This window comes from Gekko japonicus, unplaced genomic scaffold (assembly GCF_001447785.1).
Source record: "Gekko japonicus isolate JY-2015 unplaced genomic scaffold, Gekko_japonicus_V1.1 scaffold257, whole genome shotgun sequence".
NCBI classification, from domain to species: Eukaryota; Metazoa; Chordata; class Lepidosauria; order Squamata; family Gekkonidae; genus Gekko; species Gekko japonicus.
This window is the reverse complement of record NW_015171509.1, coordinates 1,052,401-1,070,579: the sequence shown is the minus strand read 5'-3', so window position 1 is coordinate 1,070,579 and position 18,179 is coordinate 1,052,401. Positions and strand designations below refer to the sequence as shown.

General features: G+C 48.8%; 1 protein-coding gene across 1 annotated transcript in view; it reads left to right on the top strand.

Moving 5' to 3' along the window:
* PIGG (phosphatidylinositol glycan anchor biosynthesis class G) overlaps positions 1–18,179 on the top strand; it is an 89,014-nt gene that overhangs the window by 53,653 nt on the left and 17,182 nt on the right. The window contains 3 exon segments of the mRNA XM_015419327.1: positions 138–595; positions 2,515–2,706; positions 14,738–15,047. Of these exon segments, the coding sequence (XP_015274813.1) occupies positions 138–595; positions 2,515–2,706; positions 14,738–15,047 (960 nt within the window).

Sequence of the window (18,179 nt, the reverse complement as noted above, 5' to 3'; positions counted from 1 at the left end):
CGTAGAATATAACAAAAATACAGTTGTCATTGAAGAAGCAACTGTAAGCAATTTTATGCGCCGACTGGTCTAATGATATGTTGGATTCGACCAAATTATGTTGCCAACACATTTTCTGTCCCCTCCTCTCTCCACAGAATCCAGCTGCCTCTGCTTCCAGCTGGTCTGAATTAGATGTGCTCATCCTGGCAGGAACCATTGGCCACGTGACGAGCCTGGGCGCAAGCAGCTTTATCGAAGAGGAGCACCAGACGTGGTACTTTCTCGTCAGCACCCTCTGCCTCGCGCTTTGCCAGAACATCTGTAGGCACTATTTCCTGGCAAAGGAGCATGACCTTCAGCTTCCCTCTACAGCCAAACCGAGTCCTGCAGAAGTCCGGGGAACACCTTCCCATCCCAAGAGCGATGTGGACTTCTCGCGGGATGACTTGAAAAGGGCCAAGGTCCCCCTGTCCGAAAACGTAAGAGGCTCCGAGAAGTGGATGGCGTTGGCAACCCCGTGGGTCATCTTGATCTGTTGCCGGTTGCTCCGTTCCTTAAACCAGACCGGAGTTCAGTGGGCTCATAGGCCAGACTTTGGGCACTGGTTGACAAGGTACATATTTGAATTGTTCTATAATGAATAGTTGTCATTCCGTGCTTCTAAATAGCCTCTTATCATGAGTGGTAGCAATTCCTCTAGGTCACCAGTAGGTGTTATTCCTTCTCTGTTGTGGACAATAGTTGCTGTTGGTATATATGGGCAGGAAATTATTTGACAGTGCTTGTGGTCTGGTAACTTAAGTGGACTTACAGGTCTGTAATTCTTGTTATAAGGGGGAAAGGGAACCTTTGGGCAAGCTGGGTGGGGCCACGTGATATCAAGGTGATATTCTTAGCCTCTAGCCTGCTCAGCTGATGGCATGGGTCTTACAGGACTGATATGTACAACTTGTCTGGAAGCCCACCAGAGACCTGATACACCTGTCGACTGTGTTGTCTTGTTGGGACTGTGGAACTGACAGTGGGAGGGGGAGATGCCAGGAATTCAGAAAAGTTATTCTGCTTTTAACTGTTTTATCACGGCTTTGTGCCCTTATTGTTAGCCGCCCTGAGCCCGTTGGGGAGGGCGGGATATAAATTTGAATAATAAATAAATAAATAAATACCATACAACACAGAGGAAAGCTGAATCATAAACCAGCTTCAATTAAGCACACTTTCAAGAGTCTTTTGCATAACGCTGCAATTATTACTGACCTGGATGGCCCAGGCTAGCCCAATCCTGTCAGATCTCGGAAGCTAAGCAGAGCTGGCCCTGGCTTGTATTTGAATGGGCGACTTCCAAGGAATACCAGGGGCATGATGCAGAGGCAGGCAATGGCAAATCACCCTAAAAACAAGTCTAGCTCACCACCTAGTGGTGCATAATGCTAAAACAGCTAGAACGTTTGTCTGCCAGACAATCTTAGGATCTCCTGGCTATACTACGTACACTGCCATACGATAATTGTTAATTATTATTTGTTACTGTTTATGAAGAGATCAAGAGGCTGAGGCTTCTCAGAAAGTCCCCCCCCCCCAGTGTGGTGTAGTGGTTAAGAGCACGGACTCTAATCTGGGGGAACTGGGTTTGATTCCCATGCAGCTGCTGGTGTGACCTTGGGTCTGTCGTAAGTTCTTTCAGAGCTGTTCTCTCAAGAGCAGTTCTTGAGAGAGCTCTCTCAGCCTGTTGTGGGGAGGGGAAGGGAAAGGAGATTGTGAGCCGCTCTGAGACTCCTTCGGGTAGTGAAGGGTGGGGCATAAATCCAATCTCCTCCTCTTCTTCCCAGTGAGAAGATCAGCAGTGGTAGAATAGCTTTTCTGGGAAACAGCTAGCACACCACTGCTGGTCTTCATTTGCAACACCAAAGGTGCAGGGCATGGTTGTGGATGTTCCCGGCCGTGCGCTCAGTTGGTAACGGGGCTGTTACTGTGTCCAACACGGTGCCCAGAACATGCCCCAGATTCCACTGCAACATGCTGTGGGTTCTGCGATGGGAACTTCAGGTCCCCTGGAGACGTGGAAGGTGCTCCCTGGAAACAGAACATTTTGAAAAACCATTCTGGGTTGGGAGAGACTCTATATGTCCAGGGCGAAAATGGAGCAAACAATTTATGCTTAGACTATCACTTGCAGTGGTCTTGGTACTTCCAGAATAAAACTTCCTCCCTCTGTTTGCAAACATACTTAAAGTGGTAGCTGAGGCAGTTGTTGGATGCCTCCCAGTGTACCGTGGCAAAGCATCTGACATCTTGTTTCAGTGGTGATCTTCCAAAAGCGACTCCAATTGAACTGCTAATCTGTGATGGGCTATGAGAGTTCTCTTTTCAAATCTGGGACTGGATTCCAAACTATGGACTCTTGTCATCCATTCCCAAACTACCTTTCTGAGAAGCCCTGCCAATTGGTGGTTGCAAAACCCATCAAATGTGAATTTGCAGCCCTTGAATTCCGTTGCCTGTGTTTAATTGAAGCAATCATTTTCTTTCCAGTTCCGAGCATAAAGCTGAACTTTCCCTCCTGGCATCTGTATCCTTGGTCCTGATCTTCATTCTTGTCCAACGGAAATGTTCTCTGGTTTCAAAAATAGCCATGGCGCTTGGACTCTTGGGGGTGTACAGTTACCGGGCAGCCATTGGCAATGTGATATTTCCATGGCAACACGACAGCAAAGATATTTCCAAGTAAGTTCATTAGCAGATGTATAAATGTGCTTCTGGAAATACTCCTAGAACACTAGGGGATCTTAGGGAAATATGCCGTGATGAGCAAGGGGCCCTTTGGCTACCGCCGTGTGCTTTCGAGAGAGCAGAAGGTATGCAGCATGGGAGGCCTCCCAAAGATGGTCAGGATCTAGTTTCTTGGGGCCTGTTGACATGCCGCTGCCCCCCTCCCCTTGGGAAACAAGTTGTGGCATTGTGCACTCCCTCCTCTGTTGCTCCTCAGTACAGGAACTTCATCAAGAGGTGTCTCGTGTGTAGTTTGGCCATGGTGTAATCTCTCTGTTCTTGGCAGGTTCTAGTTTGGTGTAGTGGTTAGGAGCGTGGGCTCTGATCTGGGAGAACTAGGTTTGATTCCCCACTCCTGCACATGCAGCTGCTGATGTGACCTTGGGTCCATCACGAGTTCTCGCAGAGCTGTTCTCTCACGGGCAGTTCTCAAGAGAGCTCTCTCAGCCCCACCTACCTCACAGGGTGTCTGTTGTGGGGAGGGGAAGGGAAAGGAGAGTGTAAGCCAGGTAGTGAAGGGTGAGGTATAAATCCAATCTCTTCTTCTCTTCTTCTTCTGTATTCGGGCTTAGGGAGATCCAGGTGCAGTTGCTACTTTCCATCCATCATGGGGTGGACGGGGCTGGGGAAGGAGACAGGTGTGCGAAGGAAAAACAATGGCGCGGTGGGAAGAAATCCTTTCCCCAAATATCGATACCCCTATGTGTTTCGTGCCAGCTTCTCCAGGGGGTTCTGTAGAGGACAGACGGGTTTAATGGGAGTCCTGCTGTGTCTGTATTCTGCAGAACCGCCTGAAGAAGCTGGCATGGAACTTGCGGGGGGGATATCGATATTCGGAATGAAGAATTTCTTCCCACTGCAGCGTGGTTTTTCCTTCATCGCTTGCTCCGACTGGCGCAGCGCTTCGTTCTCTTCATGTTCTGATAGTAGCAGCCATTGTGATGGCCCAGGGTGCTTAAGATGGGAAGGCATGCTAGGGGCAGGTGTCATGGCTCAGCGGTAGAACATCTGCTTTGCAGGCAGGACGTCCCCAGTCCCATCCTCAGCATTGCTCGTTAAAAGGATCAGCCGTGGGACAAAACCTGAGATCTGGAGAACTCTTAGGAAGTGACTGAGGCTCAGGGGTATGGAGCAACCGCTTTGCATGCAGGAGGTCCCGGGCAGTGTTCCCTCTAAGCTGAGTTAGTGTGAGCCAGCTCACCGTTTTTTCAGCCTCCGGCTCACACGTTTTTGTCTCAGCTCAGGAAGGAGGGCTCCAGAGCACACTAATTCATGCAGCAGCCAAATTGCTCGCTCACAACTTTAATGCCAGGAGCTCACCAAGTAGAATTTCTGCTCACAGGACTCCACAGCTTAGAGCAGTGGTGGCGAACCTATGGCACAGGTGCCAGAGGTGGCACTCAGAGCCCTCTCTGCGGGCACGTGTGCCATCACCCTAGCGAGGCCCAGACCATCATTAAAGTGTCGAATTCTCTGCCAAATCATTTTAAGTAAATGAAAGCATTTGGGATTGCTTTCCCTACTTTGTTTGGATCATCTTAAGTTAATGTATGAGTTGTTTTTTCTAAAGTAAAACCTCAGTATTCAGGTTAAATTGCCGTGTTGGCACTTTGCGATAAATAAGTGGGTTTTGGGTTGCAGTTTGGGCACTCGGTCTCTAAAAGGTTCGCCATCACTGGCTTAGAGGGAGCACTGGTCTCGGGTTCGACCTTTGGCGGTTAAAAGGACCAAGCGGCAGGCTGTGGGAAGGGCCTCTCCCTGAGACCGTGCAGCCAGTCAGAGTAGAGAAGACCGACTGTGGTAGACGGCCAAAGGTCCTGATAAGGGATGAGACAGCTTTGTGGGTTCACAGCTTTCAGGAAAGCCACACACCCCTCTGTGGCTAGATGAAGGCACACTGGGCCGTCCCTGTCCATGTGGGCCAGGCTGGTGTTAGGGGGTGAATGCCAGGTTTTGCCTTCCATGTCCCCCAGTGCGATGCTCTGCTTTTTCCTCCAGGGAGCGAGTGACCTGCCTTTCACCACTGGGGAAGTAAGAAAAGGGAGGCACCGCAGTATTTACGGGACAGGCTCAGCCTGCTGTCTGCCATTGAGAATGGAGCTTCCACCCCATCTTGGGATTTGTTTATTGGTTCTTCTAGAGTACATTGACGTGTTTAAGGGTGGTATATATTTAGAGAGATGGGGGGGAAACCATGTTTTCTAGATACATGCACTCACTGGTGTTCCGTGTTTTAGAATTCTGTAGCTGAAACAGGATAGCTCTTTATCCCTGTCTTACAAGAAAACTAGAATTTGAAGATGAGTGCATGTTTCTTTTTTTGTGTATGAGTAGTGTGTGTGTGTGTGTGTGTGTGTGTGTGTGTGTGTGTATGCCTAGGAGTCATGGTTGGCTTCTGGTGATCCCTAGCGGGACTTGGACGTTTCAGAGAGGTAGCTTACTATTGCCTGCCTCTGCGCCCCAGCCCTGGTATTCCTTGGAGGCCTCCCTTCCAAATACTCGCCAGGGTCAGACCTGCTTCGCTTCTAAAAACTGACGAGACCGGGCTTGCCTGAGCTATCCAGGTCAGGGCAGTGCATGTTTCTCTTATGGTCTCATCAGCTTCCATAGAGAGCTGTGCTGCTGCAGTCCACAGACGATTGTGACGTTGTGTAGCAAACTTGTAAATCCTTTTCTCAAGCAGTGGCAGTCTTTGGGCATACCATCCCCTGCTAAGATGTGCTCCTTTAGTATATCAGGCCTCTCTCAGAAGGATGCCTGGCATTCAGGGGGTTGTACAGCCTCCGTAGCACTGTTCTGCTGAATATAGAGGCATAGCTACAACACACAGCCTTGCTGATTTGGACAAAAGTCCAGCAGCATCCAGTGTCCAGCCTGGTGCTTCTGGGAACTTATAAGCCAGTGGTGTTGAACTCATTTGTTACGGGGGCCGGATCTAAGATAAATGTCACTTTGTCAGGCTGGGCCATGTGTGCCGTAAAACGTAATGCCAGGTACCAAAGATATAAACTGTATAAAGGACAGCAGCTGGTAAGCTCCAGATTGGTGCATCCTCGCTACAATGCCCCACGGCCTGGGAGGAGGGGGGGGGCAGAGGAAAACCCATATGGGCAGACTGGAGACCCAGCAGTGCAGCACTGGGCAGATGCTCCCACACTGCTTGACAGCTGCAGTTGAGGTTGTTCCGCCATGCTGAAGCCACAATTGGAGTCTCCTGTGCCTTCCCTTGTTCGCGGGCCGCATAAGAGCCCTGGATGGGCCAGTTCTGGCCCCCGGGCCTTATGTTTGACACCCCTGTTATAAGGAGGGCATGACAGTGCCAGTTCTCCTCTGTCATTTGTTGCTGCTATGTAAGATATTACCGTTTCTGAATACTGAGTTCCATTTAGTTGGCCAGTCTAGGAGTGTGGTACTTTCTGACCTGTACAGCAAGGAGAGAAACGTGCCTCTGTCCCCTGTGGGCCGAGGATGTGCCTAGTTGCCGGGAGGCAATTGTGGCTCGTCACAGGCGACCAGCAGCGTGTTAAATTACAAGGTTGCTTTTATAGTTAGGAAATCAACTGGGGAACAAGGTTCCATAAATCTTTCAATTTTCTAGTTACAGTTAACTGCTTTATGACAAATGATTATAAATACTCTGAAGCCTGAAGCATAATCCACTGAACTCCCCCCACCCCAAAGCTGTAGCTGAGAGCGTGGCTTTTCTTCCTAGGTAGCTGCTGGCTTACTATCATTGTGAACGATGTGAAGAGCCGTTTGTGGAAGCCAGCAAATTGAGGCTTCAGACAACAGTACTTTTACAGTCAAATCAGCGCACTCATCATAAGTAGAATCTGAAATGTGTGTGGCTGCAAGGGAAACGGGTGATTAAATTGATCACTCGAACGCGTTCCTATAATGCTTCGGGAGAAGGGGGGGGGACAGAGAGTCATTTGATATGCCAGTCTGGTACATTTTTGATCCCGTTCTTCCACAGAGCAGGCGGGAGGTCTTGGGAACATCTCTGCCTGCCGAGGGCGATCTGGACTGGAGCGTCTCGTCTCTCCTCTGTCACAGTTACTTAAGCATGGGCATGGTCAGAGGCCACGGCCTTTTGGCGCCAACTGAAGGGCAAGAGTCCAAACAGGCCTTGGCTCTCTTAGCCCATGGCTCCCACTCTGTGGCTGTGAGTGAGCTGGGCAAGCCGATACCAGCGCAGGATGTTGGCCGCGTTGCGTATTTTCTGTTCAGTCATGTAAATGGCGTTTTTGTATGTTTCTTCTGCACTCATCGGATTCCCCAGGAGGGGTAAATGCTGAAATCAATAGTGGTGTGGTTCTCCTTTCCCCGTTTTTATCATCACAGCAACTCTACGAGGCTGGTTAGGTCGAGAGAGAGTGTGGCTGGGCCAAGGTCACCGGGTGAGCTTCACGGCACACCCGGGGCCTCTCAGCTCCCAGTCCCACCCTCTGCGTGCAACTCCCTACGTGGCTCCTCCTATGCCAGATCGATACCAGTCGGGTAACTTTGAGCTCAGACTGGGTTTCATGGGGGAGCCTGTCCTGCAGTCCAGGAACCGATCTAGCAAAGGAAAAATACTTGCAGGAGTGGCCTTGTCATACGGGATCGTGAGAACAGGTACGCAGAGCTGCTTTTGACAGCACAAGTACAATCAGCGTGTCAATTCCAGTTAGTGTAGGCTAAAACATAAGGAGGAAGAAGAAGAAGAAGAAGAGAAGAGATTGGATTTATACCCTGCCCTTCACTCAGAGTCTCAGAGCAGCTTACAAACTCCTTTCCCTTCCCTTCCCCACAACAGACACCCTGTGAGGTAGGTAGGGCTGAGAGAGCTCTTTCCAGAACTGCCCTTTCAAGGACAGCTCTGACAGAACTATGGCTTGCCCAAGGTCATCCAGCAGCTGCAAGTGGAGGAGAGGGGAATCAAACCTGGTTCTCCCAGATTAGAGTCAGCGCACTTAACCACTACACCAAACGTAAGGTCGTTAAGTACCATCCCTCTCTTACCATTTTGAACACGGTGTTTGCTTATGTGGCTGGGCTCTGATGACGCAGATTAGAAGAGCAAGGGGCCTGTTCAGCGGGGCATAAGCTGCAGGGCTTTAGACAGCTCAGAGATGGGTATTGGGCTCCAGTGGGGCTCTCCCTCAAACTGAGCTCTGAGAAGCCGGGTCAGCTCTGAAGATTCCAGAGGGGGGGCGGGGGCAGGCATGTTGGCCTTTTGTACCGAAATGAAATGGAAGTCCACTGGCACCTTAAAGGCGAGCGACATTTAGTCCAGCAGGAGCTTTCATGAGTCAAAGTTTACCTCTGCAGATGCCGTTAAGAAGCAACCATATTCCACATTTTTATAGGGAAAGTTACAGAAGGGGAGGCAGGGAAGTCAGTTTTCCTTTAAAAGGCAGCGTTTGCATTTGGAGCGCCTCACTCCCGTGGTGCTCTGTGACCACTAGGTGTTCCCTCCAGAGGGTTGCCAGCTCCGGGTTGGGAAATTCCTGGAGATTTGGGGGCAGAGTTAGGGAAGGGGAAGGGGCCTCATCCGGGATGTGATGTCATACAGCTGGCTTTCCACTGCTGCCGTTTTCTCCAGGGAAACTGTTCCATCTAGTCTGGAGATGAGTCATAATTCTGGGAGAACTCCAGGTCACACCTGGAGGCTGGCAACCCTAACCCTCCAGCATATCTTAAAAGAGGCTTGAGTGGACGACATTTCTCAGGGAATTCATTGCATGGGTCTAGGAGCTCAGCTTAACAGCTTGGGTGTGTCTTGCTGCTGTGGTTGGAAGCCCTATTTTCCTCCACCTAGACTGTTCCTCCTTGACCTGGGTTGTTGGCTCTCTTGGGCTGTGTGACTGTTTATTTAGTACATTTCTAGCCTTCTGTTCCCCCTGTCACAATCCTAGGGCTGACGCTGGAGGGTGGAGCGGCCTCCTAAGCTTCAGAAAAGGAGCGGATGTGTGGGACCAGAGGGCTCCTCGTCCACAACACAAACATGCAAGGCCCCTCCCCTTCCTGTGACAACCCCAAAGAGCTCAAGGTAGCAGACATGACTCTCTCTTCTTTGTGTTATCCTCACAGTAACCCTGTGAGCGAGGTTAGGCTATGAGAGCAAGCATGAGTAGCTCAAGGGCACCGAACTCCATGGCAGACTGGGATTCTGAACTCCGGGCAAGGGGGGTGTCCCAGGTCCTCATCTGATGCTCTAACCACTACACAACACTGGCTGATCCCTCCTTGTCAGCGGCAAGTCCATATTGCACTCTGGACAAAGGGGTCTTCTCCTCTTAGGGATTTGTGTTTGACTTGGCCAACTGGGGCCATGACACCGTCCTTTCTGTACCATATGCTGTTTCTCACCCAGTGAAATTCCTATTTCTTTCTTCTCCCCTTGCCAGATACATAAAGCTCACACGGGTTTTGTTGAAGTAGCAAGATGCAACAAGGGGAAGCATAAAACATCAGCTAGGCAGGATACTGGTATAATGTAGCGATTCAGCCTTCCCGAAATAATGCAACTGTTCTGCTCGTAACACTTATTGATCAGCAAATCTACTGCTAGCTGATTCATCAATAAATGGTTAATGAAAATATGGAGAAAGGTTATTTTGGCTTGATTCATCTGGCAGCAGCGTGCTCAGATCCTTTAAAGATATTGTCAGTTTGCACAGGAAGCCATGAACCAAATCAATGAGAAGCCTCCGGGTGACTAGTAGTTCTGACAGCTGCCGCTGCCAACCATGGAAAGCCCTCTCCCAGCTGTTTCTTTGCAGTGTTGCTGCCAGTGCGCACCTGCTCACTCTCTGGCATTGCCTGCCAGCTGCTTATGGCTGCGGAGAAGGAAGGGGGGAAACATCGTAGGTGGCTGTAGTAGCTGTTGAAACGAACAGCTGCCACAGTCACCCAGAGGCTTTCCACCACATGCAAGTTTCTGCAGTTGCTCATTAGCAAACTGAACCATACTGTTAGGATGATGTTTATTTTATCTACTTGGCTTGGTTTCCATGGTGTATGCGGGTTTGCTTATCCATACAGATGTACTGAATGGCCCGAGCTAGCCCAGTCTCATCAGATCTCGGAAGCAAAGCAGGATCAACTTTGGCTAGCGTTTGGATGGGCGACTTCCATGGAATTCCGGGGTCGTGACACAGAGGCAGGCAATGGCAAACCACCTCTGAAAATGTCTCTTGCCTCAGAAAAACAAGTCTAGCTCACCACCTACTGGTAGATAATGCTAAAGAGTTAGAACTTCTGGCTGCCAGACAATCTTAGGATCTCCTTGCTATACTACGCACACTGCCATACGGTAATTACGATTATTACTGAAGTATCTTAGGTTCATATTACGATGTGTCTTAGGGTACCAAAGCTCTCCCCCCCCCCTTTCCAAGTGCACCAGCACATTAATTTCAATTGAGGGAGCTAAACTTAGACCCATTGTAGCGATAACGTGAAGTTCTTGCAAATGCAAACCAGGTACACAGAGCTGCTTTTGACAGCGCAAGTACAATCAGCATGTTAATTCCAATTAGTGTAGGCTAAAATATGAGGTCGTTAAGTACCCTCCTTCTCTTGCCATTTTGAATATAGTGATTTGCTTAAATTGCTAGGCTCTGATTATGCAGAGCTTCTCAAGACCTCTTCTAAAACAGCAAGAGAATGCTTTTGTCACCAGCAAGAGTCGACTGTGTCTTCAGCAGCATAGAGGTTAGAAATCTCACAAGGTTTTGGGTTAACCACAACATGTCAGAGTTTCTGAGAGACCCTGAAAATGTGTCCGTCTTCTAACACACAAAGCCGCCTCGGAGTGTCAGGTTTATTATTGTCTATATGGACTGGCAGCAGCTGTCTGGGTGGTCTCAGCTGAGATCATTTGCATCCCCTACTCCTGGGTTCTTTAACTGGACACGTTGAGGATTGAACTTGGGGCCTTCCGCACGCAAAGCAACTGCTCTGCCACTGAGCCTTGGCCCCCAAGGCTCTTATGGGTCATCCTGCCAGTATATCTCAGGCCACCTTCTTGGCCAACTCAGGACTTGATTGACTGTTTTTTTAAATAAGAATATTTTATCCCACTTTCGATCATGGATCACGGCAGCTTCCAGATTTAAAATATACGGTCAAGCTCCCAAATATCCCCTCTCCCCCTCCCTAAAGAATGTATATTGTTGCAGGTATGAGATCCCAGATTCCAAGCCTGGCTTCTGCAGTTAAAACAATCTAGAGAGAGAGAAGAGAAGAGATTGGATTTACACGCCCTTCACTACCCGAAGGAGTCTCATAGCAGTTTACAGTCTCCTTTCCTTTCCCCTCCCCACAACAGACACCCTGTGAGGTAGGTGGGGCTGAGAGAGCTCTTTCAAGGACTGCCCTTGAGAGAACAGCTCTGAGAGAACTTGCGACTGACCCAAGGTCACGCCAGCAGCTGCATGTGGAGAAGTGGGGAATCAAACCCGGTTCTCTCAGATTAGAGTCCACACTCTTAACCACTACACCAAACTGGCTGGAGGTGGAACCAGCCAGTTCTCCCAGATTAGAGTCCGCGCTCCTAACCACTGCACCAGACTGGCTCTCTAGTGTTGCCAGCTGGGGCTGTGCCAGATGACTATCAGTTTCTTACAAACCTAGGTTTTTAATACTTTTTAAAAAAATTAAAAGATTGAAATATCAATCTATAGTTAGATTATTTATTGCAGTAATGTTAGACTTGCTTTGTTTGGAATTCAGGTGCCAGACCAGAAACAGGGCATTCTGCTTCATTAAGCTAAGGGTAAAGGTTCCCTTGCTCGAAAGTCAGTCGAGTCCGACTCTAGGGTTGCGGTGCTCATCTCCGTTTCCAAGCCGAAGAGCCAGCGCTGTCCGAAGACATTTCCGGCATGACTAAACACCAAGGTGCACGGAACGCTGTTACCTTCCCACTGAAGTGGTACCTATTTATCTACTTGCAATTTCTTGCTTTCAAACTGCTAGGTTGGCAGGAGCTGGAACTAGAGACGGGAGCTCACTCCGTCATGCAGCACAGTTGGGTCTTGAACTGCTGAACTACTGACCTTCCACAGCCTGCAGTTCAGCGCCTTAACCACTTGAGCCACCGCTTCATTACCCTTCATTAAATTGTTTTTGATTAGGGGGAGGGTGTCTTAAGATTACAGGGTGTCAAAAGAACCTAGGAAAAGGAGCGTTTTGGAAGGATAGGCTTGGTTTGGAAAGAGATTCCTGTGAGACAGGGAAGCTGGAGGGTATTGTAGGAAGTTTCTAGAGAACCGGAAACTGAGGAAGAGGGAGCCAAGGGTTGCTAGGCCTTTAAAAATAATGTAGATGGGGGAAATTCTGCCCGTTGTCACTGCAGCCCTTGTCACCTTGTCTGGGGGGGGGGCTGTTAGCCAAATTGCTATATTTCTTTAATAAAAGGTTGGGGGATTATGATATTAATGTGCAGTTGGCATAACTATAGGATCATGACCTTTATGTAGCAGAGTCCCACTTTATTCAAGTCCCAGAAATAGACGCTGAGACTAGGTCTTTGAAAATCACTAGTTTCTTTTACTAAGGGAATATTCACACTCACACACGAAAACAAGCATACAGTCAAACAGTACAGAGCTAGGAATTTAGATAGAGAGGTACAGAGGCTGTCGCATTAGCAGGAAAATATCGACGAGGGGTGATACTTTACCATTCGGACATGGCGAGTTGATTCTGCAGCGGAAAATGGGGGAATTACTAGGGAAAGGGTCGTGTGTTGGCCAGCAGCACACGCAGAGACTCTAGACAGCGCTAGGACTAGAGTCAGCAAGGTAAGGTGGGGTCAGGTAGGCCGAAGGCAAGCGAGAGAACAGTGGGCAGAGGCTCTTCTTATTTACCCTAGAAGTGGCTCGGGGCGTGTACCACCAAGTCACATGGTCCCCAGGATTCTAGAGAGGTTCAGTTACTAATAGGAGATGACTGGGAGAACAGGATTAATGGCTGGGCAGTTGCACTGACATTCAACTAATTGTGACACCTTTGAAAGACAAAAGGAAAGACAGGAGTAGTCATGGGCGGTCGTTAGTCTTAATGTTATTAGGATGGGTGGTTGATGGAATCGTAGCAGCTGCTTAATCCTGTCATGTCGCAAGTCCTTTTGTTATACAATGAGTAATACGTGCATCATCTGGAGAAGGTGTATGTGTGTGGGGGGGAAGGTGCCTGCATACTGGAGAAGGGTTCCTTCTGTGGAGTCTCTGCTGGAACACTCAGGCTTCCTGTGTAAAGCATGGCTTCCCCCTGGCAAACTTGTGCCGGTTGCTGTGTGCTTCGGGTGTCGGGGATGCTGGCTTGCCTCCTACAGGGATGCAGGGTCGCAAGGCTTCGGGCATGCCACGGGTCCACGTCTGGCTGACACTCTCTGCTGGAACAAGGGGATGCTCAGCTGGGCATGTGTCTTCAGTCCAGGAGGTTGGCACTTTCATCGGGTCTGCCACACGGTCCAGTTCCTTGGCACACTCATTGCACAGTCCAGCTTATGATTACAGTCCATAGCCTTATAGATGCTGCGTAAGGCTCTTGCAGGGCAACAAGGGCCAAGAAGGAACATGGAATGCTGATTTTTATTTTTATTTTTGCATGTTGATTTGAACTAACTCTTTGGCTCCAGGCATCTTGTAACACATCCAGATGTCAGTAAAATCCACCCCCTCTCCCAATCTCCTCATTTAATTTAGTTCTTAATGAAGATTGGGCATCAGGAGTAATGTCTACGGAAATTGCTTTACTCGTACTCTAGGGTAATGATGATACGCATGTATCGCTATAATGCCCTGTTTCATGCTTAATGCCTTGATTTTCAAACTTCGTTCTGGAGAGCCCTGGGGTTCACAGAAGCTTGCCAGGGCAGGAATGGCAGCCACTCTTCTCCAAAAGACGGCTTGCCTACACAGACGGCTTGCTGACTGTTGTCCTTTTGGTGTTCAGTTGCTGATGTTGTGTTGGGGCATGGCGACACACCCCATTCAAGCAGAGCGACAACGAAGCCCACTGAGTGCGACCACTGCTCAGGAACGGCAACCTCCAGAAAGAGTTGGGCTTGTATGGCAGTCAGGCAGAGGTTCCTTGGTAGATCAGATGATGTGGGAAAAGGTTTCCTAAATGCAGAAAGCTTTAATGCCTTGTTATTGGACTTCCAGAGGAACTGGTTGGCCCCTGTGTGAGAAAGGATGCTGGACCAGATGGACCACTTGGGCTCTTCTTATGTTCTTAATGTGGCTTTGGCTGCAGCCATTGTTGAAACAGAAGTGTGATCTGTAAGCACTGCTGCTTTTAAAGTGCTAACCCCCATCTTTGCACGCTCGAGTCCCCAGAGCCATTAAGCAGTAGTAATATGGAAAGGCTAGCTTGCAGAAAAACATCTTTGTGGATGAAATTCGGTTCTTGCTGGTTCTCAAAAGGCACGTGAATATCAGGAATCAGTTCCCATCCACACAGTCCCCTTCTTTTCCAATGCCGTGCTTCCTTTTAAGGATTTTAGCAGCGGTCTTAATTACCTTTGAGCTCCCTGGCCTCTTTGAATGCCGTTCTACAGGTGAGCTTGAGCCAGCACTGGATCTCTTTTCGCAGAAGGGTAGCAGAAATGGACATAATCTCAAATGAAAAGCGGTCGGGCGGGGAATACGATTGCCAAATGGCTTTGTCCAAATTCTGAATCTGTAAAAGAGTTCAGGCAAGAGGAGGCGATATGGGTCGTAGACGTTACAGTACTTTTTGCATAGCCTGCACTAGTGTCTTATAAACTCCTGAACCTTTCCAGTTTTCCTTTTTGTTAATAAGAAAACCTAAGTGTCTGGGCCTTCTGGGGAGAGGTGTGGCGGTGAAAGGGAACTAATAAGCCAAATCTTGCCATTGTAAGCAATCATACTTCTCCCACCAGCCCTTCAGGAACATATATTCTGTACAGAAGTGAGTGCTGAAGCCTGTCAGATGCTGAATTCATCCCACACTTCTCCCTCCTTCTCAGGGGCATCACTGAAGCTCGCTTCGTTTACGTCTTTGTCCTCGGCATCGTTTTCACCGGCACCAAAGACTTGCTCAAATCTCAGGTTCTGTCCGTGGACTCCAAGGTCAAGTTTATAGGCTTGTGGGAAATATACAGCGGGCTGGTGCTGCTTGCGGCACTCCTGCTGAGGCCTCACAACTTGCCCGTTTTGGTCTTCTGCCTGCTCATCCAAGCCATGATGACAAAGTACGTCTGGGAGCCGCTGGAATTCGATGCGGCTCAAGTCACTATAATGCACTACTGGTTTGGGCAGGCGTTCTTCTTTTTTCAGGTAAGTTAAGGCTGTTCTGACTTTGGAAGGCATGTGCCTTGTTTCTGGCATCAGTTCAAAGTGTGGAGGATTAAGTATTTGTCCCTCAATGTCCCCAAACCTCCTAGCAACTATGTGTCAAGAGTTCCAAATAGATGGGGCGTGAGCCAAAGTCTTAAGCTCTGCTTCTCCCAAGGGGCCAGTGGTTTTATGATATTTTCTTTGCAATAATGAGAAGCGAGACCATCTCAGCTGCTGCCCCCCCTTTGTGGAACTGTCCCCTCCCAGAAGACCCACGTCTCCTCCCCCCCAGGCTTTTGGGCAGTCGGTTAAGGCCTTGGTTTTTGGGTTTGGTTTTTTTTGTTTACAAAAGGTATTTGGCTTGGCTGTGTGAAGAAACAAAGCGAATGTTCTTAAAGCTTGGTTAATGTTCTCCTGCTGGGTTGTTCTGTATTTATACTTTGTGTGCTAGTTACATTTGTCTGAATTTAAATGGTTTTTAGATTGGAGTTTTGTATGCTGTGTGTGGGGGGGTGATGGTGGAGACATTTCAGGGCCAAAAGGCAGACGAAAAATCGTCTCTGTCTTTAGAAAGAAAATTACCGCATGCACTGTTGGAAGCCTTAGGTTTTTTTGTTGGTTCCCCCCCCCCCCAGCGAGCTCTTCTTAAAGCATGAGGGAAAGTATTCTATCCCAGCTTCTGAAAAACACTGACTGGATTGTATCAATTTAATTTACCTGAGAAAAATTTGACTTGAGGCCTTTTCAGATATTGATTGTAATGTTGCTAACGTACAACTTCAGGTGTCAGGGAGAAAATGGCAGAAGGGACTACTGTGGTGGTGGGATGAAAGATTCTGAGTGTGGAGAAGTGTAATTTCATTTTAGGTACTGAAAGTCTCCAAATGCATGGGGGGAAATCCTTCTCTAGTGCAGAATGCGCCAATGCCTGTGGTGTCCACAGCGAGGAAGCATCTAGCTAATTTCTTGCATATAATTTCACTACTTCAAGTCTATCTTTAAAACTTTTATTAAGGCTGTGGATAAATTCTTTTCTTTAGAGGTCTGAAATTAGCAAAATCTTCACTCTGAGTTTTGAAAGTTTTTCTCTCTCTCTGGGCAGAGAATATGCAGGAAGGGGGGAGGTCAGTTCAATTGCTTTCCAGACGTACCTCAGCCCACCTTCATCCTAATAGATCTAGCTAGAAAGATAATGGGTGGATCAAGCTCTCTCCCTTCCCCAAGCAGGGAACTGAGATTTGGAGGAGATAAATACTAGAGAAGTTTCAGGAAGGAGATTTCAGGAAACTTCAGGAAAAACTTTTCTGACCTGGCCTGACCTTGTTCCCTCAGGGGAACAAGGAGGAAGGGCTCTTTGATGCTGAGTCCATCAGAGCAGATAGACCTGTTAACTGAGATCTGGAGGAGGCAGCCATTAACCATGTGCTGGCCTGAAGAGCTAGAGAAAGCTTCAAGGTAATGGTAACTCCGTAGAGATTTGTAACTTCCTAAAGCTAAGGCGCCTGTCCTGTATTTTAACATCTGATAGGGCATGTATAGAGAGAGGGATAGAGGAATTTTCATTGATAAGTTCAGAAGTCCCAGACTCCTTAGCCTTTCCTCATACAAAAGGTGCTCCAACCCTATAATCATCTTGGTTGACCTTTTCTGAACCTTTCCCAGCTCTGCAATGTCTTTTTTGAGATATGCTGACCAGCACTGCACACAGTATTTCAAAAGGGGCTACACAATAGATATATGGGGGTGGAAAGTGATGCCAAGTCACAGCCAATCATTGCAAACAGTCATTTTAAAACAATGCAAACAATAATATTAAAACAATGCAGTACAGATAAGATCATAAAATCATAAGGTGCTAGTGCTTATACAGTTCATTTCATTTCATTACATTACATGCGCTGGCATACTAGAGATGTCTACTGCTGATAGATTCCGGCTCAGTGTCGTCCTGAGTCGCTCGATGGAATGAGACAGATGTTAAAGCTGAGGGCCAGGCTCATTGATGGTAATAGCAGGGGCAGCTCCTAGTTGTAGGCCTGGTGGAAGAGCTCCGTCTTGCAGGACCTGCGGAACTGCAAGAGATCCCACAGGGCCCTGATCTCTTCTGGGAGCTTGTTCCACCAGTAAGGAGCCACCACTGAAAAGGCCCTGGCCCTAGTCACTGCGAGCCTGGCATCCTTGGGGCCCGGAAGGGCCAATCAGTTCTGTGACCCTGACCACAGTGCTCTCTGGGGTATGTATGGGGAAAGGTGGTCCCTCAGGTATGTCGGACCTTGGCCATATAGGGCCTTAAAGGTAAGCACCAGCACCTTGAAGCAAATTCGGTATGCTATTAGCAGCCAGTGCAGGGCCTTCAGCATAGGCTGGATGTGCTCCCATCTAGGTAAGCCCATCAACAGCCTGGCTGTGGCATTCTGCACTAGCTGCAGCTTCCAAATTTGCGACAAGAGCAGCCCCATGTAGAGAGTGTTACAGTAGTCTAGTCTTGAGGTGACCATTGCAGGATCAGTGTGGCCAGGTTCTTGCAGTCGAGGAAGGAAACCAATTGCCTAATCAGCCGAAGATGGTAAAAGACCGACTTAGCAGCGGCTGCCACCTGGGCCTCCATAATTAAGGAGGCATCCAGGAGCACTCCCAAACTCCTAACCGCCAGCACTGGCACCAATGGTGCCCCATCAAAGGTCGGGAGTGGGAACCCTACCCCTGAACCGCCCCGACTCAAGCACAGGACCTCTGTCTTCGCCGGATTCAGCTTCAGCCGGCTCAGTCTAAGCCAACCAGCCACAGTCGCTTGTGAACATTTTCTTTTTATAACTTTCGGTGCTGGGAGTGGTTCTCTGTACCACATAGACCTCCACTGTCTTGGACACTTGGTTTTAAAAGGAGCGCTGGGGCTGAAGGCAGGCAGTTGGCAAGTGGCTATTCCTCCAGGGGTGCACAAGGCAGTAAGTCCCCATGGTGACCAGGCGCTGGGCAGCGGGAGACACAGAGACTTCAGATCTTGGAAGGGAAGGTAGGAGTCCTGACCTTCCCAGTAGGCAATTCCTTACAAAGGTCAGGTTGTGGTGGCAGGTTACCCAAGAGAGAACGGGCTTGCCTGGGCTATCCAGGTCAGGGCAACACTGCCAATTT